This window comes from Cervus elaphus, chromosome 28 (assembly GCF_910594005.1).
Source record: "Cervus elaphus chromosome 28, mCerEla1.1, whole genome shotgun sequence".
NCBI lineage: Eukaryota > Metazoa > Chordata > Mammalia > Artiodactyla > Cervidae > Cervus > Cervus elaphus.
In genome coordinates this window covers 45274072-45295680 of record NC_057842.1, presented here as the reverse complement: position 1 = coordinate 45295680, position 21609 = coordinate 45274072, and the positions used below count along the sequence as shown (strand labels likewise).

At 43.4% G+C, this 21609-nt stretch overlaps 1 protein-coding gene across 2 annotated transcripts in view; it reads left to right on the top strand.

Moving 5' to 3' along the window:
• The window catches only part of CRYBG1 (crystallin beta-gamma domain containing 1), a 224494-nt gene that overhangs the window by 132395 nt on the left and 70490 nt on the right, over positions 1-21609 (top strand). Inside the window, exon 1 of one of the 2 annotated variants that reach the window (XM_043889787.1) lies at positions 21432-21579. The exons of the other annotated variant lie outside the window; for it this stretch is intronic. Within the exon in view, the coding sequence (XP_043745722.1) occupies positions 21577-21579 (3 nt within the window). The 5' untranslated portion in view covers positions 21432-21576. Of the gene's footprint in view, positions 1-21431; positions 21580-21609 lie in introns of those variants that run through there. 2 annotated transcript variants of the gene reach the window in all.

Here is a 21609-nt window from a genome sequence, read left to right as displayed (position 1 = left end):
ATCTTCTGTAACCCCCAACCTCACCTGTGAAGCTGTTCTGGCCTCCTGCCCTCCTCTCACCAGGCTTGAAGGGAGGGGAGGAAACACCTGTGTTCTTTCTTCCATGGGGATGTGTTCAGGGGGAGAAACATTCCACCCTGCAGCTGGCTTCTCCAAATACAGTCTCTTTCATAGCTTCTTTGACTCAAAATTTCTTACACTGGCTCTGAGACATCACCTCTGCAAATCCAGATATAGGTGGTCAAGCACCTCACTTTGGAATGTGCAGGTTCCTGGCACTATGGGTTTGATCTCAGAATTGATGTTTATCTGAAACTGACCAGAAAGCACTCCATTTCAGCATCCTGTTCTGTATGTATTAATACATATAGGATGGATATTTTACAACCCCTGCTCATTGTGCTGTGTTAATATAGAGAAATTGTATAAAACAATAATAGCAGATTCCTACATAGCACAGCATTTATTGTATGCCAGGTACTGTTCTAAGCCAGGCATTGTTTAGTTTTTTTTTTTAATCAATATTCATGTATTCATTAAGAGGTACAAAATATATGTGGTTAATGTTATTTTCATTTGCAAATGGAAGTGTTAGGACCTATATATAACTTTTTATCGAGGTTATCTGCCATCAGACTGCTTACCTCAAGGCTTCTGCAGGTCTGGAATTCTCTTCCCACCAGACAGGAGCATGGAGTAGGAACCCCAGTTGATAGCTTGTTTATTACAAAAGAAAAGGAAATAATCAGCACAGTCAAGTTTCTTAGTCTTAAGGATTGTTGGATTTTGTCCTTCAAAGAGTCAGGATCTTCTGGACTTCTGGGTCCTCGAATGTTCTTCCAGTCATCAAAAGTGGAGTCCTTTATTTTCTCATTTTCTGATTCTAATGACCATTCATTCATTTTTAGTTTTTTTCTTTTTCCAATTCAAGGTCAGCTTGTTGTGAAAGGATATATCTCAGGAACATCCAGATGGAAGAGATGCAGAGGGCAAGGTGTGGGGAAAGGCAAGGAACGTCCTTGCAGTCTTAGAGCATGCCGCTCTCCTAGCACCTCCATGTGTTCACAACCCAGAAGCCCCATTTAACCCTTATAACTACTCTACATACAATTATAGAGGAACATACAATTATTACTCCTGTTTTTCCAGATGATAACCCTGAGGAATAGAAGTCTCTCAAATTGCCCAAAGTCACTCACTAGTAAGTGTCAGAGCTGGGATTTGAAATGGAGTAGCCATCATGGTCAACAAAAAGTCTGAAATGCAGTACTTGGATGCAATCTCAAAAATGACAGAATGATCTCAGTTCGTTTCCAAGGCAAACCATTCAGTATCACGGTAATCCCAGCCTATGCCCCAACCAGTAACGCTGAAGAAGCTGAAGTTGAACGGTTCCATGAAGACCTACAAGACCTTTTGGAACTAACACCCAAAAAAGATGTCCTTTTCATCATAGGGGACTGGAATGCAAAGTAGGAAGTCAAGAAACACCTGGAGTAACAGGCAAATTTGGCCTTGGAGTACGGAATGAAGCAGGGCAAAGGCTAATAGAGTTTTGCCAAGAGAACGCACTGGTCATAGCAAATGCCCTCTTCCAACAACACAAGAGAAGACTCTACACATGGACATCACCAGATGGTCAACACCAAAATCAGATTGATTATATTCATTGCAGCCAAAGATGGAGAAGCTCTATACAGTCAGCAAAAACAAGACCGGGAGCTGACTGTGGCTCAGATCATAAACTCCTTATTGCCAAATTCAGACTTAAATTGAAGAAAGTAGGGAAAACCATTAGACCATTCAGGTATGACTTAAATCAAATCCCTTACAATTATACAGTGGACGTGAGAAATAGATTTAAGGGACTAGATTTGATAGAGTGTCTGATGAACTATGGATGGAGGTTTGTGACATTGTACAGGAGACAGGAATCAAGACCATCCTCATGGAAAAGAAATGCAAAAAGGCAAAATGGTTGTCTGAGGAGTCCTTACAAATAGCTGTGAAAAGAAGAGAAGCGAAAAGCAAAGGAGAAAAGGAAAGATATACCCATTTGAATGCAGAGTTCCAAAGAATAGCAAAGAGAGATAAGAAAGCCTTCCTCAGTGATCAGTGCAAAGATATAGAGGAAAACAACAGAATGGGAAAGACTAGAGATCTCTTCAAGAAAATTAGAGATATCAAGGGAACATTCCATGCAAAGATGGGTTCGATAAAGGACAGAAATGGTATGGACCTAATGGAAGCAGAAGATATTAAGAAGAGGTGGCAAGAATATACAGAAGAACTGTACAAAAAAGATCTTCATGACCCAGATAATCACAATGGTGTGATCACTCACCTAGAGCCAGACATCCTGGAATGTGGAGTCAAGTGGGCCTTAGAAAACATCACTATGAACAAAGCTAGTGGAGGTGATGGAATTCCAGTTGAGCTGTTTCAAATCCTGAAAGATGATGCTGTGAAAGTGCTGCACTCAATGTACCAGCAAACTTGGAAAATTCAGCAGTGGCCACAGGACTGGAAAAGGTCAGTTTTCATTCCAATCCCTAAGAAAGGCAATCCCAAAGAATGCTCAAACTACCGCACAATTGTACTCATCTCACATGCTAGTAAAGTAATGCTTAAAATTCTCCAAGCCAGGCTTCAGCAATATGTGAACCGTGAACTTCCAGATGTTCAAGCTGGTTTTAGAAAAGGCAGAGGAACCAGAGATCGAATTGCCAATATCCGCTAGATCATCGAAAAAGCAAGAGAGTTCCAGAAAAACATCTATTTCTGCTTTATTGACTATGCCAAAACCTTCGACAGTGTGGACCACAATAAACTGTGCAAAATTCTGAAAGAGATGGGAATACCAGACCACCTGACCTGCCTCTTGAGAAACCTGTATGCAGGTCAGGAAGCAACAGTTAGAACTGGACATGGACCAACAGACTGGCTCAAAATTGGGAAAGGAGTACAAGGCTGTATGTTGTCACCCTGCTTATTTAACTTATATGCAGAGTACATCATAAGAAACGTGGGCTGGAAGAAGCACAAGCTGGAATCAAGATTGCTGGGAGAAATATCAATAACCTCAGATATGCAGATGACACCACCCTTGTGGCAGAAAGTGAAGATGAACTAAAAAGCCTCTTGATGAAAGTGAAAGAGAGTGAAAAAGTTGGCTTAAAGCTTAACATTCAGAAAACTAAGATCATGGCATCTGGTCCCATCACTTCATGGGAAATAGATGGGGAGACAGTGGAAACAGTATCAAACTTCATTTTTGGGGGCTTCAAAATCACTGGAGATGGTGATTGCAGCCATGAAATTAAAAGACGCTTACTCCTTGGAAGGAAAGTTATGACCAACCTAGATAGCATATTAAAAAGCAGAGACATTACTTTGTGAACAAAGGTCCATCTGGTCAAGGCTATGGTTTTTCCAGTGGTCATGTATGGATGTGAGAGTTGGACTGTGAAGAAAGCTGAGCGCTGAAAAATTAATGCTTTTGAACTATGGTGTTGGAGAAGACTCTTGAGAGTCGCTTGGACTGCAAGGAGATCCAACCAGTCCATCCTAAAGGAGATCAGTCCTGGGTATTCATTGGAAGGACTGATGCTGAAGCTGAAGCGCCAATACTTTGGCCACCTCATGCGAAGAGTTGACTCATTGGAAAAGACCCTGATGCTGGGAGGGATTGGGGGCAGGAGGAGAAGGGGACAACAGAGGATGAGATGGTTGGATGGCATCACTGACTCGATGGACATGGGTTTGAGTAAACTCCGGGAGTTGGTAATGGACAGGGAGGCTTGGCGTGCTGCGATTAATGGGGTCGCAAAGAGCTTGACATGACTGAGCGACTGAACTGAACTGACAAAGCTACATGCATGCTCCTGACCACTGCATTATGCTGCCTCATGTGTTATGGTAGAGGGAGCCAGGCAGACCTGGCATGAATATCACGCAGCTCTGCTTGCAGTGTGACTTGGAGAAGTTATCCTTACCTCTAGTTTCTTCCCCAGAAAATGAGGATAATGAATCTGGCTTTTGCTTTCATGCATCCAGTGGGGTTGTGTCCTCCCCATTTCTTCTCTACTCTCCTTCTACCATGCTAGCTTAAGACAGAGTCTCTTCACATCAGGTGCTCCAGTTGGTTTAAGATCCTCCCAGCATGAAGAGAATAAGCCCTACTCTAGCTTAGCAAGCAATGGGAGATAGCATTTCTGCGCTATCTAACATGTGGTTCTTTCTTTGAAGGCCTTCTCTGATGGCTCAGGGGTAAAAATCTGCCTGTGATGCAGGAGACTAGGGTTAAATCCCTAGGTAGGGAGGATTCCCTGAAGGAGGAAATGGCAACCCACTCCAGTACTGTTGCCTGAAAAATCCCATGGACAGAGGAGCCTGGTGGACTACAGTTCATGAGGTTGCAAAGGGTCAGACATGACTGAACACCCACATGATCATCTTTCTTTAAGGAAGTAGGGAAGGTCCTACAAAGATATTTCTCTATTTCTGGTCAAATGCAGGTCTTGATTTAAGTTTCTCAGTTGTCTGTCCTTCCTTAAAGGCCACATTTTCATGAGCAGCAGAGCTTTATGGGAGGATTCCAGCAGGATGTGAGAAGTTCTTCTAGCAGCCTGTCTGTTAAGCAAGACTGTACACAAGCGTACGCCATGTGGTCCTGGGGACCTTTGGAAGAGGGGTTGTCTGGTTCTAATTTGCCCATATCCTTGCCAAAATTGATTGTCATTGTTTTGATTGTATCTATCCTAGAGGGTGTGAAGTAGGATCTTATTATGGATTTGATTTATGTTTGTCTAATGACTAATGATGTTGAGAATCTTTTCATGTGCTTACTGTCCATTTATATATCTTCTCTAGAGAAATGTCCATTCAAGTCCTTTGCCCATTTAAAAATTGGGTTATTTGTATTTTTTGCTGGATACTAAACCCCCATATGTGGTTTATAAGATAAGTGATTTGCAAACATTTCCTTTCATTCTGTCAGCTATCTTTTCCCTTTCTTGCTAGTTTTCTTAGAAGAACAAAAGTTTTTGTTGAAGTCCAATTATCTCTACACATTTTTGTTACTTTACATGTTATTAGAAACCACTGCCAAATTTAAAGTCACGAAGATTTACACCTATGCTTTTGACTAAGAGTTTTATTAGTTTTAGCTCTTATGTTTAGGTCTTTGATCAATTTTGAGCCATCTTTTATATCCAGAGTAAGATGGAGTCATCATCCTTTTTTTTTTTTTTTTTGCTAGAAATAGTGTATTTACTCAATGGCTGGATATCAGGAATTGCAGAACTGATTGCCAGGACCTAAAGGAAAGTATAAAGCTCGTGAAGCCTGGGCTCCAGTGATTCCAATTAGGTCCAGTATGGCTGGCAAAAATAGTGTGGGCCACAGGAGGGCCTGGCTGACCGTGTGACCAAGCTAGGATTGCTCACTGCAGCCTGGCGTTTATCAGGAGGGTCATGGCGTGAAAAGAATCGTGGCTGCTACAATGGAAGTGAAAGTTCAGCTTAGACAAGTTCTGTCACTTGGACAGAGTAAAGTTGTGAAGAGAATAATGACAAGCCCTTACCAGCTGGTGACTCTGCTTATCAGCCAGTGGAGTTAGAGCATGACTCCTATGTCTGCGGTACTCCATGCTGGTCTTTACAGTGATGAGGCCTCCAGCTCTGCCTTTCCTTCATCTCCTCTACACCTCCTTCAGAAAACAGCAGGAGGCAAAGGCCAGGCTTACTCTTTCCCACAGATTCCTTTTCTCTCTTGTCTGGGGATGCTACATTGGGCCCTCCCGGTTCCTCCCCACCCTTCTGCAACCTGATCTGGGTGTGACTTTGGCCTCTTGGCTTCCTGATTCTTGTTGTTCAGTCTCTCAGTCCTGTCTGACTCTTAGTGAACCATGGACTGCAGCACACCAGGCTTCCCTGTCCTTCACCGTCTCCTGGAGTTTTCTCAAATTCATGTCCACTGAGTCGGTGATGGCATCCAACCATCTCATCCTCTGTCACCCCTTTCTCCTCTTGACTTCAGTCTTTCCTAGCATCGGGGTCTTTTCCAGTGAGTCGGCTCTTCGCATCAGGTGGCCAAAGTATTGGAGCTTCAGCTTTAGCATCAGTCCTTCTAATGAACATTCAAGACTGATATCCTTTAGGATTGACTTGTTGGATCTCCTTGCTGTCCAAGGGACGCTCAAGAGCCTTCTCCAGAAACACAATTCAAAGGCATCAATTCTTCAGCACTCAGCCTTTTTTATTGTCCAACTCTCACATCCGTACATGACTACTAGAAAAACCATAGCTTTGACTATATAGACCTTTGTCAGCAAAATGATATCTCTGTTTTTTAATATGCTATCTAGGTTTGTCATAGCTTTTCTTCCAAGGAGCAAGTGTCTTTTAATTTCATGGCTGCAGTCACCATCTACAGTGATTTTGGAGCCCAAGAAAATAAAGTCTGTCACTGTTTCCATTGTTTCCCCATCTATTTGCCATGAAGTGATGGGACCAGATACCATGATCTTAGTTTTTGAATATTGAGTTTTAAGCCAGCTTTTTCACTCTCCTCTTTCACTTTCATCAAGGGGTTTTTTAGTTCCTCTTTGCTTTCTGCCATAAGGGTGGTGTTATCTGCATATCTGAGGTTATTGATATTTCTCCTGGCAATCTTGATTCCAGCTTGTGAGTCATCCAGCTTGGCATTTTATATGATGCACTCTGCATATAAGTTAAATAAGCAGGGTGACAATATACAGCCTTGATGTACTCCTTTTCCTATTTGGAACCAGCCTGTTGTTCCATGTCCAATTCTAACTGCTGCTTCTTGACTTGCATACAGGTTTCACAGGAGGCAGGTAAGGTGGTCTGGTATTCCCATCTCTTTCAGAATTTTTCACAGTTTGTTGTTATCTGCACAGTCAAAGGCTTTAGTGTATTCAATGAAGCAGAGGTAGATGTTTTCCTGGAATTCTCTAGCTTTTTCTGTGATCCGACGGATATTGGCAATTTGATCTCTGATTCCTCCGCTTTTTCTAAATCCAGCTTATACATCTGGAAGTTCTCAGTTCACATACTGTTGAAGCCTAGCTTGAAGGATTTTGATCATTCCTCTGCTAGCACGTGAAATGAGTGCTATTGTGTGGTTGTTTGAACATTCTTTGGAATTGTCCTTCTTTGGGATTGGAATGAAAACTGACCTTTTCCAGTCCTGTGGCCAGTGCTGAGTTCTCCAAATTTGCTGACCTACTGAGTGCAGCACTTGCACAGCATCATCTTTTAGGATTTGAAATAGCTCAGCTGGAATTCCATCACCTCCACTAGCTTAGTTCATAGTGATGCTTCCAAAGGCCCACTTGACTTCATACTCCAGGATGTCGGGCTCTAGGTAAATGACCACACCATAGTGGTTATCCAAGTCACTAAGACATTTTTTTGTTTAGTTCTTCTATGTATTCTTGCCACCTCTTCTTAATATCTTCTGCTTCTGTTAGGTCCATACCATTTCTGTCCTTTACTGTGCCCATCTTTGCATGCAATGTTCCCTTGATATATCTAATTTTCTTGAAAAGATCTCTAGTCTTTCCCATTCTATTCTTTTCCTCTATTTCTTTGCGTTGTTCAATTAAAAAGGCTTTGTCTCTCCTTGCTATTCTCTGAAACTGCTTTCAGATGGATATATCTTTCCTTTTCTTCTTTGCAGTTCGCTTCTCTTCTTTTCAGGCTTCCCTGATAACTCAGTTGGTAAAGAATCTGCCTGCAATGCAGGAGACCCTGGGTTGGGAAGATCTGTTAGAGAAGGGATGGGCTACCCACTCCAGTGTTCTTGGGCTTCCCTTGTGGCTCAGCTGGTAAAGAATCCACTTGCAATGCGGGAGACCTGGGTTCGATCCTGGGTTGGGAAGATCCCCTGGAGAAGGGAAAAGCTACCCACTCCAGTATTCTGGCCTGGAGAATTCCATGGACTCTATAGTCCTTAAAGTCGAAAAGAGTATGACGAGATTAAACCACTTTCATTTTCTCTTTTCTCAGTTATTTGGACGGCCTCCTCCAACACCCATTTTGACTTTTTTGCATTTCTTCTTTTTGGGGATGGTTTTGATCACTGCCCCATGTAATGTTTCAAACCTCTGTCCATAGTTCTTCAGGCACACTGTCTGCCACATCTAATCCCTTGAATATATTTGTCACTTGCACTGTATTGGGCTTTCCTGGTGACTCAGTCAGTAACAAATCTGCCTGCAATGCTGGATACCTGGAATCAGTCCCTGGGATGGGATGATCCCCTGGAGGAGGGCATGGCAACCCACTCCAGTGTTCCTGCCTAGAGAATCCCTATGGACAGAGAAGCCTGGTGGACTGTATAGTCCATGGGGTCGCAAAGAGTCAGATACAACTGAATGACTAAGCACAGCCATGAAACTGTAAGGGATTTGATTTAGGTCATACCTGAATGGCCTAGTGGTTTTCCCTACGTTCTTCAATTTAAGTCTGAATTTTTCAATAAGAAGTTCATGATTTGAGCCACGGTTAGCTCCCCATCTTGTTTTTGCTGCTTGTATAGAGCTTCTCAATCTTCTGCTACAAAGAATATAATCAATCTAATTTTGGTATTTACCAACTGGTGATGTCCATGTGTAGAGTCGTCTCTTGTGTTGTTGGAAGAGGGTGTTTGCTATGACCAGTGCATTTTCTTGGCAAAACTCTGTTATCCCCTGTCCTGTTTCATTAGCTGCTCCAAGGCCAAACTTACCTGTTACTCCAGGTATCTCTTGACTTCCTACTTTTGCATTCCAGTCCTCTATGATGAAAAGGACATCTTTTTGTGTTTTTTTGGTGTTAGTTCTAGACAGTCTTATAGGTCTTCATAGAACCATGCAGCTTCTTTGGCATTAGTGGCTGGGGCATAGACTTGGATTACTATGATATTGAATGGTTTGCCTTGGAAATGATTCGAGATCATTCTGTTGTTTTTGAGATTGCACCCAAGTATTGCATTTTAGACTTTTGTCGACTATGAGGGCTACTCCATTTCTTTTAAGGGATTCTTGCCCACAGTATAGATATAATGGTCATCTGAATTAAATTCGCCACTCCTATCCATTTTAGTTCACTGATTCCTAAAATGTCAACATTCTGTCTTGCCATCTCCTGTTTGACCACTTCCAATTTACCTCGGTCCCATCACTTCATGGCAAATAGATGGGGAAACAATGGAAACAGTGACAGACTTTATTTTCTTGGGCTCCAAAATCAGTGCAGATGGTGACTGCAGCCATGAAATTAAATGTTTGCTTCTTGGGAGAAAAGTTATGACAAACCTAGACAACATATTAAAAGGCAGAGACATTACTTTGCCAACAAAGATCTGTATAGTCAAAACTGTGGTTTTTCCAGTAGTCATGTGTGAATGTGAGAGTTGGACCATTAAAAAAGCTGAGCACTGAAGAACTGATGCTTTTGAACTGTGGTGTTGGAGAAGACTCTTGAGAGTCCCTTGGACTGCAAGGAGATCAAACCCATCAACCCTAAAGGAAATCAGTCCTAAATAGTCATTGAAAGGACTGAAGCTGAAGCTCTAATACTTTGACCACCTGATGCGAAGAGCTGACTCATTTGAAAAGACCCTGATGCTGGGAAAGATTGAAGGCAGGAGGAGAAGGGGACGACAGAGGATAAGATGGTTGGATGGTATCACCAACTTGATGGACATGAGTTTGAGCAAACTCCAGGAGTTGGTGGACATGAAAGCCTGGCATGCTGCTGTCCATGGGGGTCACAAAGACTCGAACATGACTGAGCAACTGAACTGAATTTACCTTGATTGATGGACCTAACATTCCAGGTTCCTATGCAATACTGTTCTTTACAGCATCAGACTTTACTTTCACCATCATACACAACCACAACCTGGCATTTTTTCTGCTTTGGCTCAGCCTCTTCATTCCTTCTCAAGCTATTTCTCCACTCTTCTCCAGTAGCATATTGGACAGCTACTGACCTGGGGGGTTCATATTTCAGTGTCATATCTTTTTGCCTTTTCATACAGTTCATGGGGTTCTCAAGGCAAGAATGCTGAAGTGGTTTGCTATTCCCTTTTCCAGTGGACCACATTTATTCAGAACTCTCCACCATGACCCATCCATCTTGGGTGGACCTACATGGCATAGCTCATATTTTATTGAGTTAGGTAAGGTTCTGGTCCTTGTGATCAGATTGGTTAGTTTTCTGTGATTGTGCTTTTCATTCTCTCTACCCTCTGATGGATGAGGATAAGAGGCTTGTGCAAGCTTCCTGATGGGAAGGAGTGGGTGTGGGGAAAACTTGGTCTTGCTCTGGTGGGCAAGGCGATGCTCAGTTCAGTTCAGTCGCTCAGTCGTGTCTGACTTTGTGACCCGGTGGACTGCACGCTAGGCTTCCCTGTCCATCACCAACTCCCAGAGCTTACTCAAACTCATGTCCATCAAGTGGGCGATGCCATCCAACCATCTCATCCTCTGTCATCCGCTTCTCCTGCTTCCTTCAGTCTTTCCCAGCATCAGGGTCTTTTCAAATGAGTCAGCTCTTCACATCAGGTTGCCAAAGTATTGGAGCTTCAGCTTCAGCATCAGTCCTTCCAGTGAATATTCAGGACTGATCTCCTTTAGGATGGACTGGTTGGATCTTGGAGTCCAAGGGACTATCAAGATGGGGAATACGTGTAAATCTATGGCTGATTCATATCATTGTATGACAAAACCCACCGAATTGTTGTGAAGTAATTAGCCTCCAACTAATAAAAAATTAAAAAAAAAAATAAAATAAAAAAATAAAAGTTCAAAAGAAAAAAAAAGAGTCTTCTCCAATACCACACTTCAAAAACATCAATTCTTCAGTGCTAAGCTTTCTTTATAGTCCAACTCTCACCATGGCCATGTTCAGTAAATCTTTAATCCAATTTTCTGCTCATGGGTGGGGCTGTGTTCCCTCCCTGTAGTTTGGCCTGAGGCCAAACTATGGTAGGGGCAATGGAGGTAATGACAACCTCCTTCTAAAGGACTTATGCCCGCATGCTGGCCTGCCAGGACTATTGTAGTCCGTGTCCCTGACCCTGAGGCAGGCCACTGTCGACCCATGCCTCCACTAGAGACTCCATATCACACACAGGCAAGTCTGACTCAGTCTCTTATGGGGTCATTGCTCCTTTCTCCTGGGTCCTGGTACCTACAAGATTTTGTTTGTGTCCTTGAAGAGTCTCTGTTTCCCCAGTCCTGTGGAAGTTCTGTAATCAAATCCTGCTCACCTCCAAAGTCAGATTCCCTGGGGATACTTGGTCCCTTGCCAGATCCCCAGCTTGGTAAGTCTGCTGTGGGGCCTAGAACTTTCACAGCAGCGTGAGAACTTCTTTGGTATAATTGTTCTCCAGTTTGTGAGTTGCCCTCCTGGTGGCTCTACAGTGGAGCTAATGGCAACCTTCTTGAAGAGGACTAACGCCACACACAGCGCCTCCCAGGACTGCTGTAGCCAGACCTCCTGTCCTTGCGGTAGGCCACTACTGACTCACACCTCCGCAGGAGACACTCAAAGGCAGATCTGGCTCCATCTCTTGTAGAGGGGTCACTGCTGCTTTCTCTTGGTCCTGGTGCACACAGGGTTTTGTTTGTGCCCTCCAAGCATCTCTGGCGGGTATGAGGTTTGATTATAAATGCAATCGCGCCCCTCCCACTATCTTGTTGTGGCTTCTCCTTTGCCCTTGGGTATCTTTTTCTGGTGGGTTCCAACATCCTCCTATTGATGGTTGTTCAGCAGCTAGTTGCAATTTTAAGGTTCTTGAAGGAAAAGATGAGTGCACATCCTTCTACCCCACTACCAGGAAGTGGCTTCTTGATGGGCTCAGTCAAGGGGGATGCCAGGAGATCAGAGGGAGGGAGGGAAGGTGAGGCATTTACTCACCCTGATCCCTTCCTGCAGGGTGGCTGCAGGCTCCTCTCAGTGCCCTACTGAGCATAGTCCTCCACTCTGCCTATCCTGCAATTTGCTCTACGTGCCCTTCAGGCCAGTTAGCAGCTCTGGAGTACGGCCTCTGGGGCCTCTCCATGACCTATGCACACCCTTATCCTGTTGTTAGAGTCTCTTTGAATCCTCCCACTCTTCCTGTATTTGCTTACTCCTGGCTGATACACCTTCTCTCCCAGTCAGCCATGTATGCATTGATAGGCCTGAGTCAAGCTTTCACTCTGCAAGTACATTTATTCATTCAGCAGACATCTTTCAAATACCTATATGTGAGTGTAGCAAGCATGCATGCTCAGTCATGTCCAGTTCTTTGCAACCCCATGGACTGAAGTTCGCCATGCTCTTCTGTCCATGGGGTTTTTTTTTCTTTTCAGGCAACTGGAGTGGGTTGCCATTTCCTTTTCCAGGGGATCTTCCCGACCCAGGGATCAAACCCATGTCTGCTGCACTGGCAGGCAGATTCTTTACCACTGAGCCAGCTCGGAAGCCCATTATGTGTATGAGGTGCCTCTTATGAGCCACTTTTTTAAACTCTGAGGCTTTGGGGTGAATAAAATGGAGAAAAGTCCCTGCTCTCCAGGAGCCTGTGTTCTGATAGAAGGTGTCAGTCACTCAGTCGCGTCCAACTCCTTTTGATGGACTCTAGCCCACCAGGCTCCTCTGTCCATGGCATTCTCCAGGCAAGAATACTGAAGTGGGTAGCCATTCTCCTTCTCCAGGGGATCTTCCTGACCCAGGGGTTGAACCTGGGCCTCCCATGTTGCAAGCAGCTTCTTGACCATCTGAGACACTAGGAAGGCCCACAGGTAATCAAATAGATACATCGCAGGGTTAGCTAGATAGGTGCTCAGCGGAATCGCAGAGAGAGAGAACAGAAATGACGGCAGGGATGCTAATTTAGACAGCATGAGCCCTCACAGGAGGCCTCCCTGAGGGGACCTGAATTAAGTGAAGAATGCCCAGGAGGCTCTCTGGAAGGAGGGCATTCCAGAAGAAAGAATAGCAGGCATGGAGGCCCTTGACACAGTTGAGGGGTTATAAGGAAAGCAGGAGGCCTGCAGGGGAGCAAATGAGGCCAAGACTCGGCAGACAGGAAAGGCAGGGACCAGGTCACACAGGGGCTTGATGGTCCATGGTCAGAGCTTTGAATTTCAGAACGTCATGGAACACACTGGAGGACTTTAAGCAGGGGAGTGATGTGATCTGACTTGTGGTTTTAAAAGGATCATTATTCAGCATGACCACAGGTAAAAGGCCCCTAGATAGCATGGTCAAATGACAAAAATAACACAATTTAGTAACAAGTTTGTCCTTTATTCAAGGGAAAACAACTGGGGGAGTGCATTGCCTCATGGGCAGTAGAGCTCTCTTCCCGAGGGATTTTGGGCAAGAGGGAGATTTATGCAGTGTGAGAAGCGGCAACATGGAAACAGGGCGTGATTTCCCTAGAAGACTAGCAGGTTCTAGTTTCTAGCGTAGGGTGATCTAAAGCTGAGTTGGAGAATGGTGACTGGCATGTGTTAGGTTGACAAGTGTTTCCTGTAAGAGTAGGTTGGCTTAGGTTTAGGTTTGTGATTAGGGCTGGGTTACTGGGGCAGTAAGACATATTGGCCCCAATATATGAATTACCTTTATCAGCAACTAGCCTTGCCTCTTCCTGTGTGGCCTCAGCCACATCTCCTGACATGTCCCAGGAAGCTGAGTATCTATTTATCCAATGAGGGTGACGTGGTATCTATGGTGTGGGAATACACCAGGAGAGATATCCCCAGAAGATGGCTGGATGCTCACAAGAGACAGCAGAAGTTACATTTGAAGTGGAGGAGGGATTTAAAGGAAATTGATAAAAGAGAGACAGGCAAGAAAGTTTCGAGGCAAGACAAGGGAAAAGCAGATTGTTTCATGATAGAACAGTGTGGTGAAAGCTGGTGTAGAGAGTGGAGGGTAAGAACATGGGATTCGAAATCCAACAGTTTGAATCTGGACTCTGTTGATTAGTTTGATGCCCTTGGGCAAGTCACTCACCTTCCCTGAACTTGCTTGCTCATTTGAAAATGGAGACAGTAATAAGTACCTCTTCAGAGTCAGTGAGATGTTGTACATGAAGCACTTAGCAACATGTTTTAAGACTTAGTTAATCTTTATGGTTGATATTTGTAAAAATACAATACAAATATCTGCTCTCTGGTGTCCCCCAAGACTTCCAGTCATAGGAGGGCACTTGTTCTTCAACACCCAAATAAAAAGAGGGACGTCCTCTTCCACGTACTGGGCAAAGCCAGACGCCTCTCCGCACTCCTCCTCAGCTCCGACCCTTCTCAGAGTGACCACTCCCCTCACACCTCCCCTCCTGTGCTTCCTCGGCCATAGGTTAGCCTTGGACCTCAGTCCCCTCTGTGGTTCCCCTGAAGCGTCACTACCCACACAGTCACATACAGCGAACTCTTACTGAGGACGTGGCGCAGAAAGGCCAACAATGGGCCTTCATACGACTAATACAATCATATATTGGTCACCACTGCTGATGAGATTTCCTCAGCCATTCTCCACACTGGGAATGTCTCACTGGCCATTTTTTCTTTTAAGTCTCAGCCTTTTTTCTTTTTCTAGAAGCCAGTCCTCAATCCCCCAAATTTCATTCCCCACCCTCCATGAATATCTATGCTTCCTACTCTGATTGTTTCTAGTTTTCAATATGTAAATATTTTAAAATTTTCTCTGCTAAACCCAGGGTCACCTTATTTGAAATGTTTATCTACTAAAATGGAGAGATTTTGAAATTATTATTTTCTTTTTCTCATAATTTGATTATTGTAGAGACCCATTAGATATGAATCTCCCAAATGGAGGAGGGGCTTCCCTGGTGGCTCAGCAGTAAAGAATCTGTCTGCCAAATCAGGAGACATGGGATGGATCCCTGGCTTTGGAAGATCTCCTGTAGAAGAAAATGGCAACCCACTCCAGTAGGCTTGCCTGGGAAATCCCATGAACAGAGGAACCTGGTTGGCTATAGTCCATGGAGTCAGAGTTGAACATGACTTAGTGACTGAATGATAAAAACAAAATGGAAGAGAACACATAGATGGATGAGTCTTGCTGCTGCGTGCCTCCTCCACCTCCTGATGAAATGGACCCAGTATGTGATTTGTTGAGGAGACAGGAAATTTCCTTCCGTTAGTAAACAAGGTATTTGATATTGGAAAGCATAAGGGGGTGGGGTGGGCAGGGGCGGGGAGATGCCCTAGTGTTTACTGCATAGTGAGGAGCAGGGAAGATAACAGCATCCAAAAAGCCAGGAGAGAGCAAAGGATCTCCCTTATCTTCTGAACCAAGAAAGTGGTCAACCTTTTCACTTAGAAGGAGAACTAAATGTTTGCTACCTTTGTTAACTCCCAAATGTGCTATTCTCGATCCCTTCAATGGCTGCCTATTGATCACCAATAAAGTCCTAAGAAAGCCTAGTGGAAACCCTGTGTCCCAGCCAGTGTTTCATTTTGCTAAGTCACTTCAGTCAGGTCCGACTCTGTGCAACCCGATGGACTGTAGCCCACCAGGCTCCTCAGTCCATGGGATTTCCCAGACAAGAATACTGGAGTGGGTAGCCATTTCCTTCTCCAGGGGATCTTCCCAACCCAGGGACTGAACCCACGTCTCTTAAGTCTCCTGCATTGGCAAATGAGTTCTTTACCACTAGCACCACCTGGGAAGCCCATTGGCTCCTCCCTAGATGGACATCTCACTTTTCCATCTCTGCTTTGCTCACACTCTTCCTTTGTCCTGGGATGCTGATCCATCCCATTTCTACCTAACAGAACTATTCAAACCCCAGCTTGTGCCATCACTTTCACAAAGCCTTCCGTGATTGCTCTCCTCCTTCACATTCCTAGTTTAAGGATTTCTGTGACTTGTTAGATACATGACACTTTATTTTGTCCCCACAGAGGTGCCTTTATTATGGTCCCCAGTAGGTTAAAATATCTCAAACACATGAGTTACTCCTTACACCTTTAAGAAATCTATTGGAAAATGTGCCTCAGTGAAAAGTGGCCAATACATATTGATTTGAATTAGTTTTCTATTGCTGCATAGTATCACAAGTTTATCAGCTAAAAACAACATACATTTGTATATCTCATTCTGTGGGTCAGGAGTCTGAACAAGGCTTAACTGGATTCTCCACTGAGAGCTTCACAACCTGCAGTGATGGTGTCAGCTGGGACTGCAGTTTCATCTGAGGCTGGGAGTCCTCTGCCAAACTCCTGTGGTTGTTGGCAGAGTCCACTTCCTTGCAGCTATGGAACTCATAGCAGCTTGCCTTTTAAAAGCCACCCAGGCAGAGTCTTTGAGGCTTCAAATTTCTGACCTCTGGAGGCTCTTTTAAAAGGCTCACTTGATTGGGTCAGGTCTACCTAGATAATCTCTCTTTCGAATAACTCAAAGTCAACTCATTAGGGAACACTCAAAGGGAAGGGATCACACAGGGTGCATAACAGCAGGGAGTGGGAATGTGGGGGACCATCTTAGAATTCTTCCTCCCACAAATATTCCTTAAGCAACAGTCTTAATAGAGTGTTTTTTGAGTTACAGAATCCCCAATCACTTCAAAATAGTAGAAAAAAATTTTAATTAATTACTACTTTAAATATAAAAGTCCATAGTATCTATGAGCAAAGACACTTCCCTGATCTTTCTCTTTTTTTGATAGATTGAAAAGGGAAGACAATATTTTGAATCATTTTAGTTTGCTTGTAGCTTGTTGTTTAGAGTTGATTTCAGTTCATTTTATCCAAACTGTACACAAGAACACCGAATTATCCTGTGTAAAAGTGACAGAATTGGGTTTGTTAATTAATAGTGAGGAAACAGTGTCTAAAAAGAGCCTAGGGTGGGGAACAGGTAAAGAATGATGGGAAAATTCTGTCTGATATGGAGAGATTAATGCCTCCACCAGAACAGGGAAAGTCAACCACAGGGGACTTTCCTTAGTCTAATGAGCTCACATTACAGTGTTGTTTGCCTCTCAGAACACTACCCAGCTTTTTATTCAAATATATCCACAGAGTTGGTTTCTCAATACAACTGGCAGAATCCCTAGTTCATGCTAGGGGAATCCCTAGTTCACGCTGGTGTGAGTGGAGACTCTTTCCCTGGAAGAGTCTGAGCTTTGGGGAGCCATGGCATGACCCCCTTTAAATCAGATTTGTGCCTGGTCTGATGGTTCCTGAAGGAATAAGGACAGAAAGAAAACTCTTCAGTTGGGCTTCCCTGGTGGCTCAGATGGTTAACAATATGCCTTCAATGCGGGAGACCTGGATTTGATTCTTGGGGTGAGAAGATCCCCTGGAGAAAGGAATGACTACACATTGCAGTTTTCTTGCCTGGAGAATCGCATGGACAGAGGAACCTAGCTGGCTACAGTCCATGGGGTTGAAAAGAGTCAGACATGACTGAACAACTAACACACACACAGTTCTTCTAGTGAGGGGAAGATCTCACCAGGACTATAAAAGAGGAATTAGAACCTAAGACAACAGATTGAGCAGATTTTGAAAAACAGTGGAAGGCAATTTAAAAAGTAATTTCTTTTGCAGAATTTTAAAGTTTATATATTGAATTTTTGCACTAAGAAGAGCTGTCAGGCCCTGTGAACACACGCTCTGCATTTATTTATGTACACACTCTGTGACTGGTAACTGAAGTATGTTGATGTGAATTTTTTCCAGTGTGATACAGAAGGGCAGGGCCAGTGAATGTGGGAGGAAAGTCAGGCATTGGCAATTTTGCTTTCTTTTGCATCTGGTCCCTGCTCTGTGCTCTGCACAAACCCAGCCATAGTGTCAGGGCCAGGAATTTTTCTCCATATTCCTGCCTCCCTGCTCCCAAATTGAGATCCCCACAGGTAGAGAGAGAATGAGTGGGCGAGGAAAGGCCCTGAAGAAGAGGAGAGGCCCTGGGGAACTTGACCCAGGGCAGGAAGGAGGCATGCCAGATTCTCAGGCCCTTCCCCATGCCCTGTAAGGAGTCCTGTTGCTGGCTCTGAGCATGTGGCCTTTTTTTTTTTTTTTTTTTTCCCAATTCACACTTTAAAAAAATGTGTAGTAATGAAACAGTACAGTGCCTGCAGTATAGCTGGAAAGTAAATGAAACTGGCAGCTCTTCCTCTCATCTCTGTGTGAGGTTAATTTAATGAAGTTTCCTCTTGCAAGAGGATTTCATTGGTTTAAAAACAAAACTACGTGCTTGCTATTTTTACTTCATTCATTATGATAATCACAAAGCATAGCCCTTTTTCAAACACTTGATTGAAACAAAATGATGTCATGTCAGAGTGGTTATTACTTATGCTGATTCATGAACTTCTCACTACAAAGATGGCTTTGCCGGGGCCACATGTGGATGAAGCACTCGTGGAGAGACTGACTCCCCACCCAGAGCTGTAAAATGCCGGATGGCAGCTGAGGACAGACACTGCTGCCTTCTGCCTCTTTTATAGGGAGTAAGAGCACATCTGGCCCTTCATAGAGCCAGCGATGCCAGTTACACACTGTCGCTCACATCTTTCCCACCAGACTGTGAGCTGATAGGTGACTGATTCAGGCTTCAGGTAGAGCTTTGAGAATGGAAAGGGGTTCTAGTTCTGCTCTAGGTTTGAGGACATGGTTCGAGGACATTTCCACATGGACATATTTACTGTCCCCTGAGTTCAGGATGACCCACACCAGACTCCTGAGCCTCTGATGAAGCTCCCAGGGTTCTCCGAGGCATCACAAGTTCTTTGGAGTCATCTCTCCCTCTCAGTGTCTGCTTTCCCTCAGCCTTTCTTTTTCCCCCCTATTCCCACATTTGGTGGTCACTTCAGGCTCCTCAGCCCTTCATGTCTCAACTGCTGAGGCCAGGTCCCCATCCTGCTGGGCCCACCAAAGCCTACCGTGCTCGTCTTCCTCCAGCACTGCTTTGGATCATGTCAAACATGACACATCAAACGTGGCCTGCTCAGACACCTGCCAAGAGTTCTTATTTCTCACAACATCACACCTAGTCTTCTTGACCGGCTTCTCAAGGCCCTCCCCAAACTAAATCAATCTTATTTTTTCAGCCTCCTATTTACTTGCCCCACTAACCTTCATGTCTGGTCACTCCAGTGAGCCACCCCATGCCCATTGTCACTTTATTGCCTTTCTTCTGGCTGTTCCCTTCACCTGGAATGCCATTCCTCAACCCTTGCCTCATCACATCTATCCTCCAAGGCAGTCCCAGGTCTTTCCTGCAGTCTTCTGGCATGTCCCCACTGATCTCTTGCTCTTTGAACTCTTGAAACATTACAAATGTCTCTTCTACACATATTAGTGCTTAATTATATGTCTGCCTGTCCACTGGTGGTTGTTTTATAGACAAGTCTATAAACTTCTGGAAGTCAAAATAAGCCCTATGTTCTCTACCCCTCACCAGGTGAGTCCATGGTAGATACTTTATAGAAGATAGTAATTGTTTCATGGTTTTTCTGTCCAGGTTGAATCAGTAGAAGGATTCTTATTTTCAGATTAAGGTTGTCAAATAATATATATGTATGTGTATTTTTCACCAAATGTTTTAATATAAATTATTTATGTTAAATTACAGAATTAATTAATGTTAGATTATAAAGACTCTATCTGTTCCCAACCATAGTACGATAATTAGGATACATGTACTTTAAGTATCAGTTCATATGGCACCCCTTCTATTAAGAACTACCTTTTCTACACAGGCTGTCCACTAATGGTAGCTGTCATCATATGCCCACTGCATCCTACACATACCTTTAAACAATAACATTGATTTGGTCTGTCTTTTCACACATCTGCCTTCTTTCCTTCTCATTTATCCCAAACTGTGAGTTCCTTGATGGCAGAGACTGTCTTTTAATTCCTGAATCTACAGAAACTGACAAAGCTGGTAACTGATAAATGGTTATTGAATGAATAAATGAACTATAAGAGCCCTCAAGGAATCATGAGTGTGACATTCTATAAATACAGTTACAGTTGGCACATGATCATTGAGTCTTATGCTACAACATGGATGAAACTTGAGGACGTTATGCCAAGTGAAATAAGCTAGTCCCAAAAAGACAAATACTGTATGTTTCACTTTATGAGGTACCTGAATAGTGCAAGTCGTAGAGACAAGGAAGAGAGCACAGAAATCCCTTGTGGTTTCCAGGGGCTACAGAGAGGGCAAAATAGAGTGTTTTTGTTTTTTTTTTTTCCAGTAGGTATAAAGCTTCAGTTGTTCCAAGTTCTAGAGATCTGTGCATAACGAACGATGTAAATATAGTGAACACTTTACTAACCTGTAGACTTGAAGATGGTTGAATTTTATTGTGTGTTTTTTAACCATCATTTAAAATAATATTTAAAATATACAAAAGAATCATAGTACCTCACACATACTTGCCATCATCAGTATAAGCTTGCACATTGAAATGAGCCAGTAGATGCTCAATAAATGTTTCTAATACTGATGCTCATGATGAAAAAATTAGAGCACTTTTTTATGATTGATGTCAACTAATAATACTTAGGACTTGTCAGGTAGCTCTTAGCACTTGCCAGGTGGTAAAGAATTTGCCTGCCAAGCAGGAGATGCAGGTTCAATCCCTGGGTTGGGAAGATTCCTTGGAGAAGGAAATGGCAACCCACTCTACTATTCTTGCCTGGGAAATTCCATGGACAGAAGAGCCTGGTAGGCTACAGTCCTTGGGATCGCAAAAGAGTCAGACACAACTTAGCGACTAAGCAACAATAATACTTAAGTACTTAATTGGTCTAATAGTAGTGTGTCTAGTTGAAGAATAAATTGCCACCAACTTCTGGTAAGACTTTTATAAACTAGAATCCTTTGGTGCAAATGTTATGATAAGTCGTAATTATTGAATTCTACTTATTGATGAAGGTAGGTGTCAATTATTGGTGTTTTAATGAGGTGGGCATAGTTTTTACCTTTTCTGTTCTTCTTCATGCTTACATTTTTGGTAATATTGTATGATATGTGGCTTATGGGATATAATTTATATCTTTTTTTAAAAGCATAAGTAAAATACAAGCTGGGGTAAAAACAAGACATAACCAAAACTCAGCGTGAAAGAAAGTTGATTTCATTCACCGGAGAAAGACAAGCAAAACTAAGAGATCCTTCTTGCTGTACTTCCTATCAGGTTTTCCAATTTAATGGATGCAGGGCAACTTTCCCCAACTGCCTACTACTTCCTCTGTTGTCTTTTCAGCAATTTTGGTTCAGTGTCACACCCAAAACAGGGCACACCTCTTTAACCCTTTCAAGTTTTGAATCAAACACACCCTTGTTAAGTGTGCTTTTCACATACACAGTTGGTATCTGTCATTCGGCTCTGGCTCTGAGAGAGCGCAGCCCTGCCAGGAAGGTGAGCTGTTGAGAGTTAAACAGAGTCATCTAGAAGGAGGAGGATAGACGAGGCTTTTCTGAGAAGTGGGAAGCTTGATCTCCGTAATGCCCAGGCAGCTACACTGCACCTCTCATATTCTCTTGGTGTGTCTATAGAAAGGAAAAAAGAAGCCACATCATGGTAAGAAACTAAGTGAAGTTTTGTTATCTC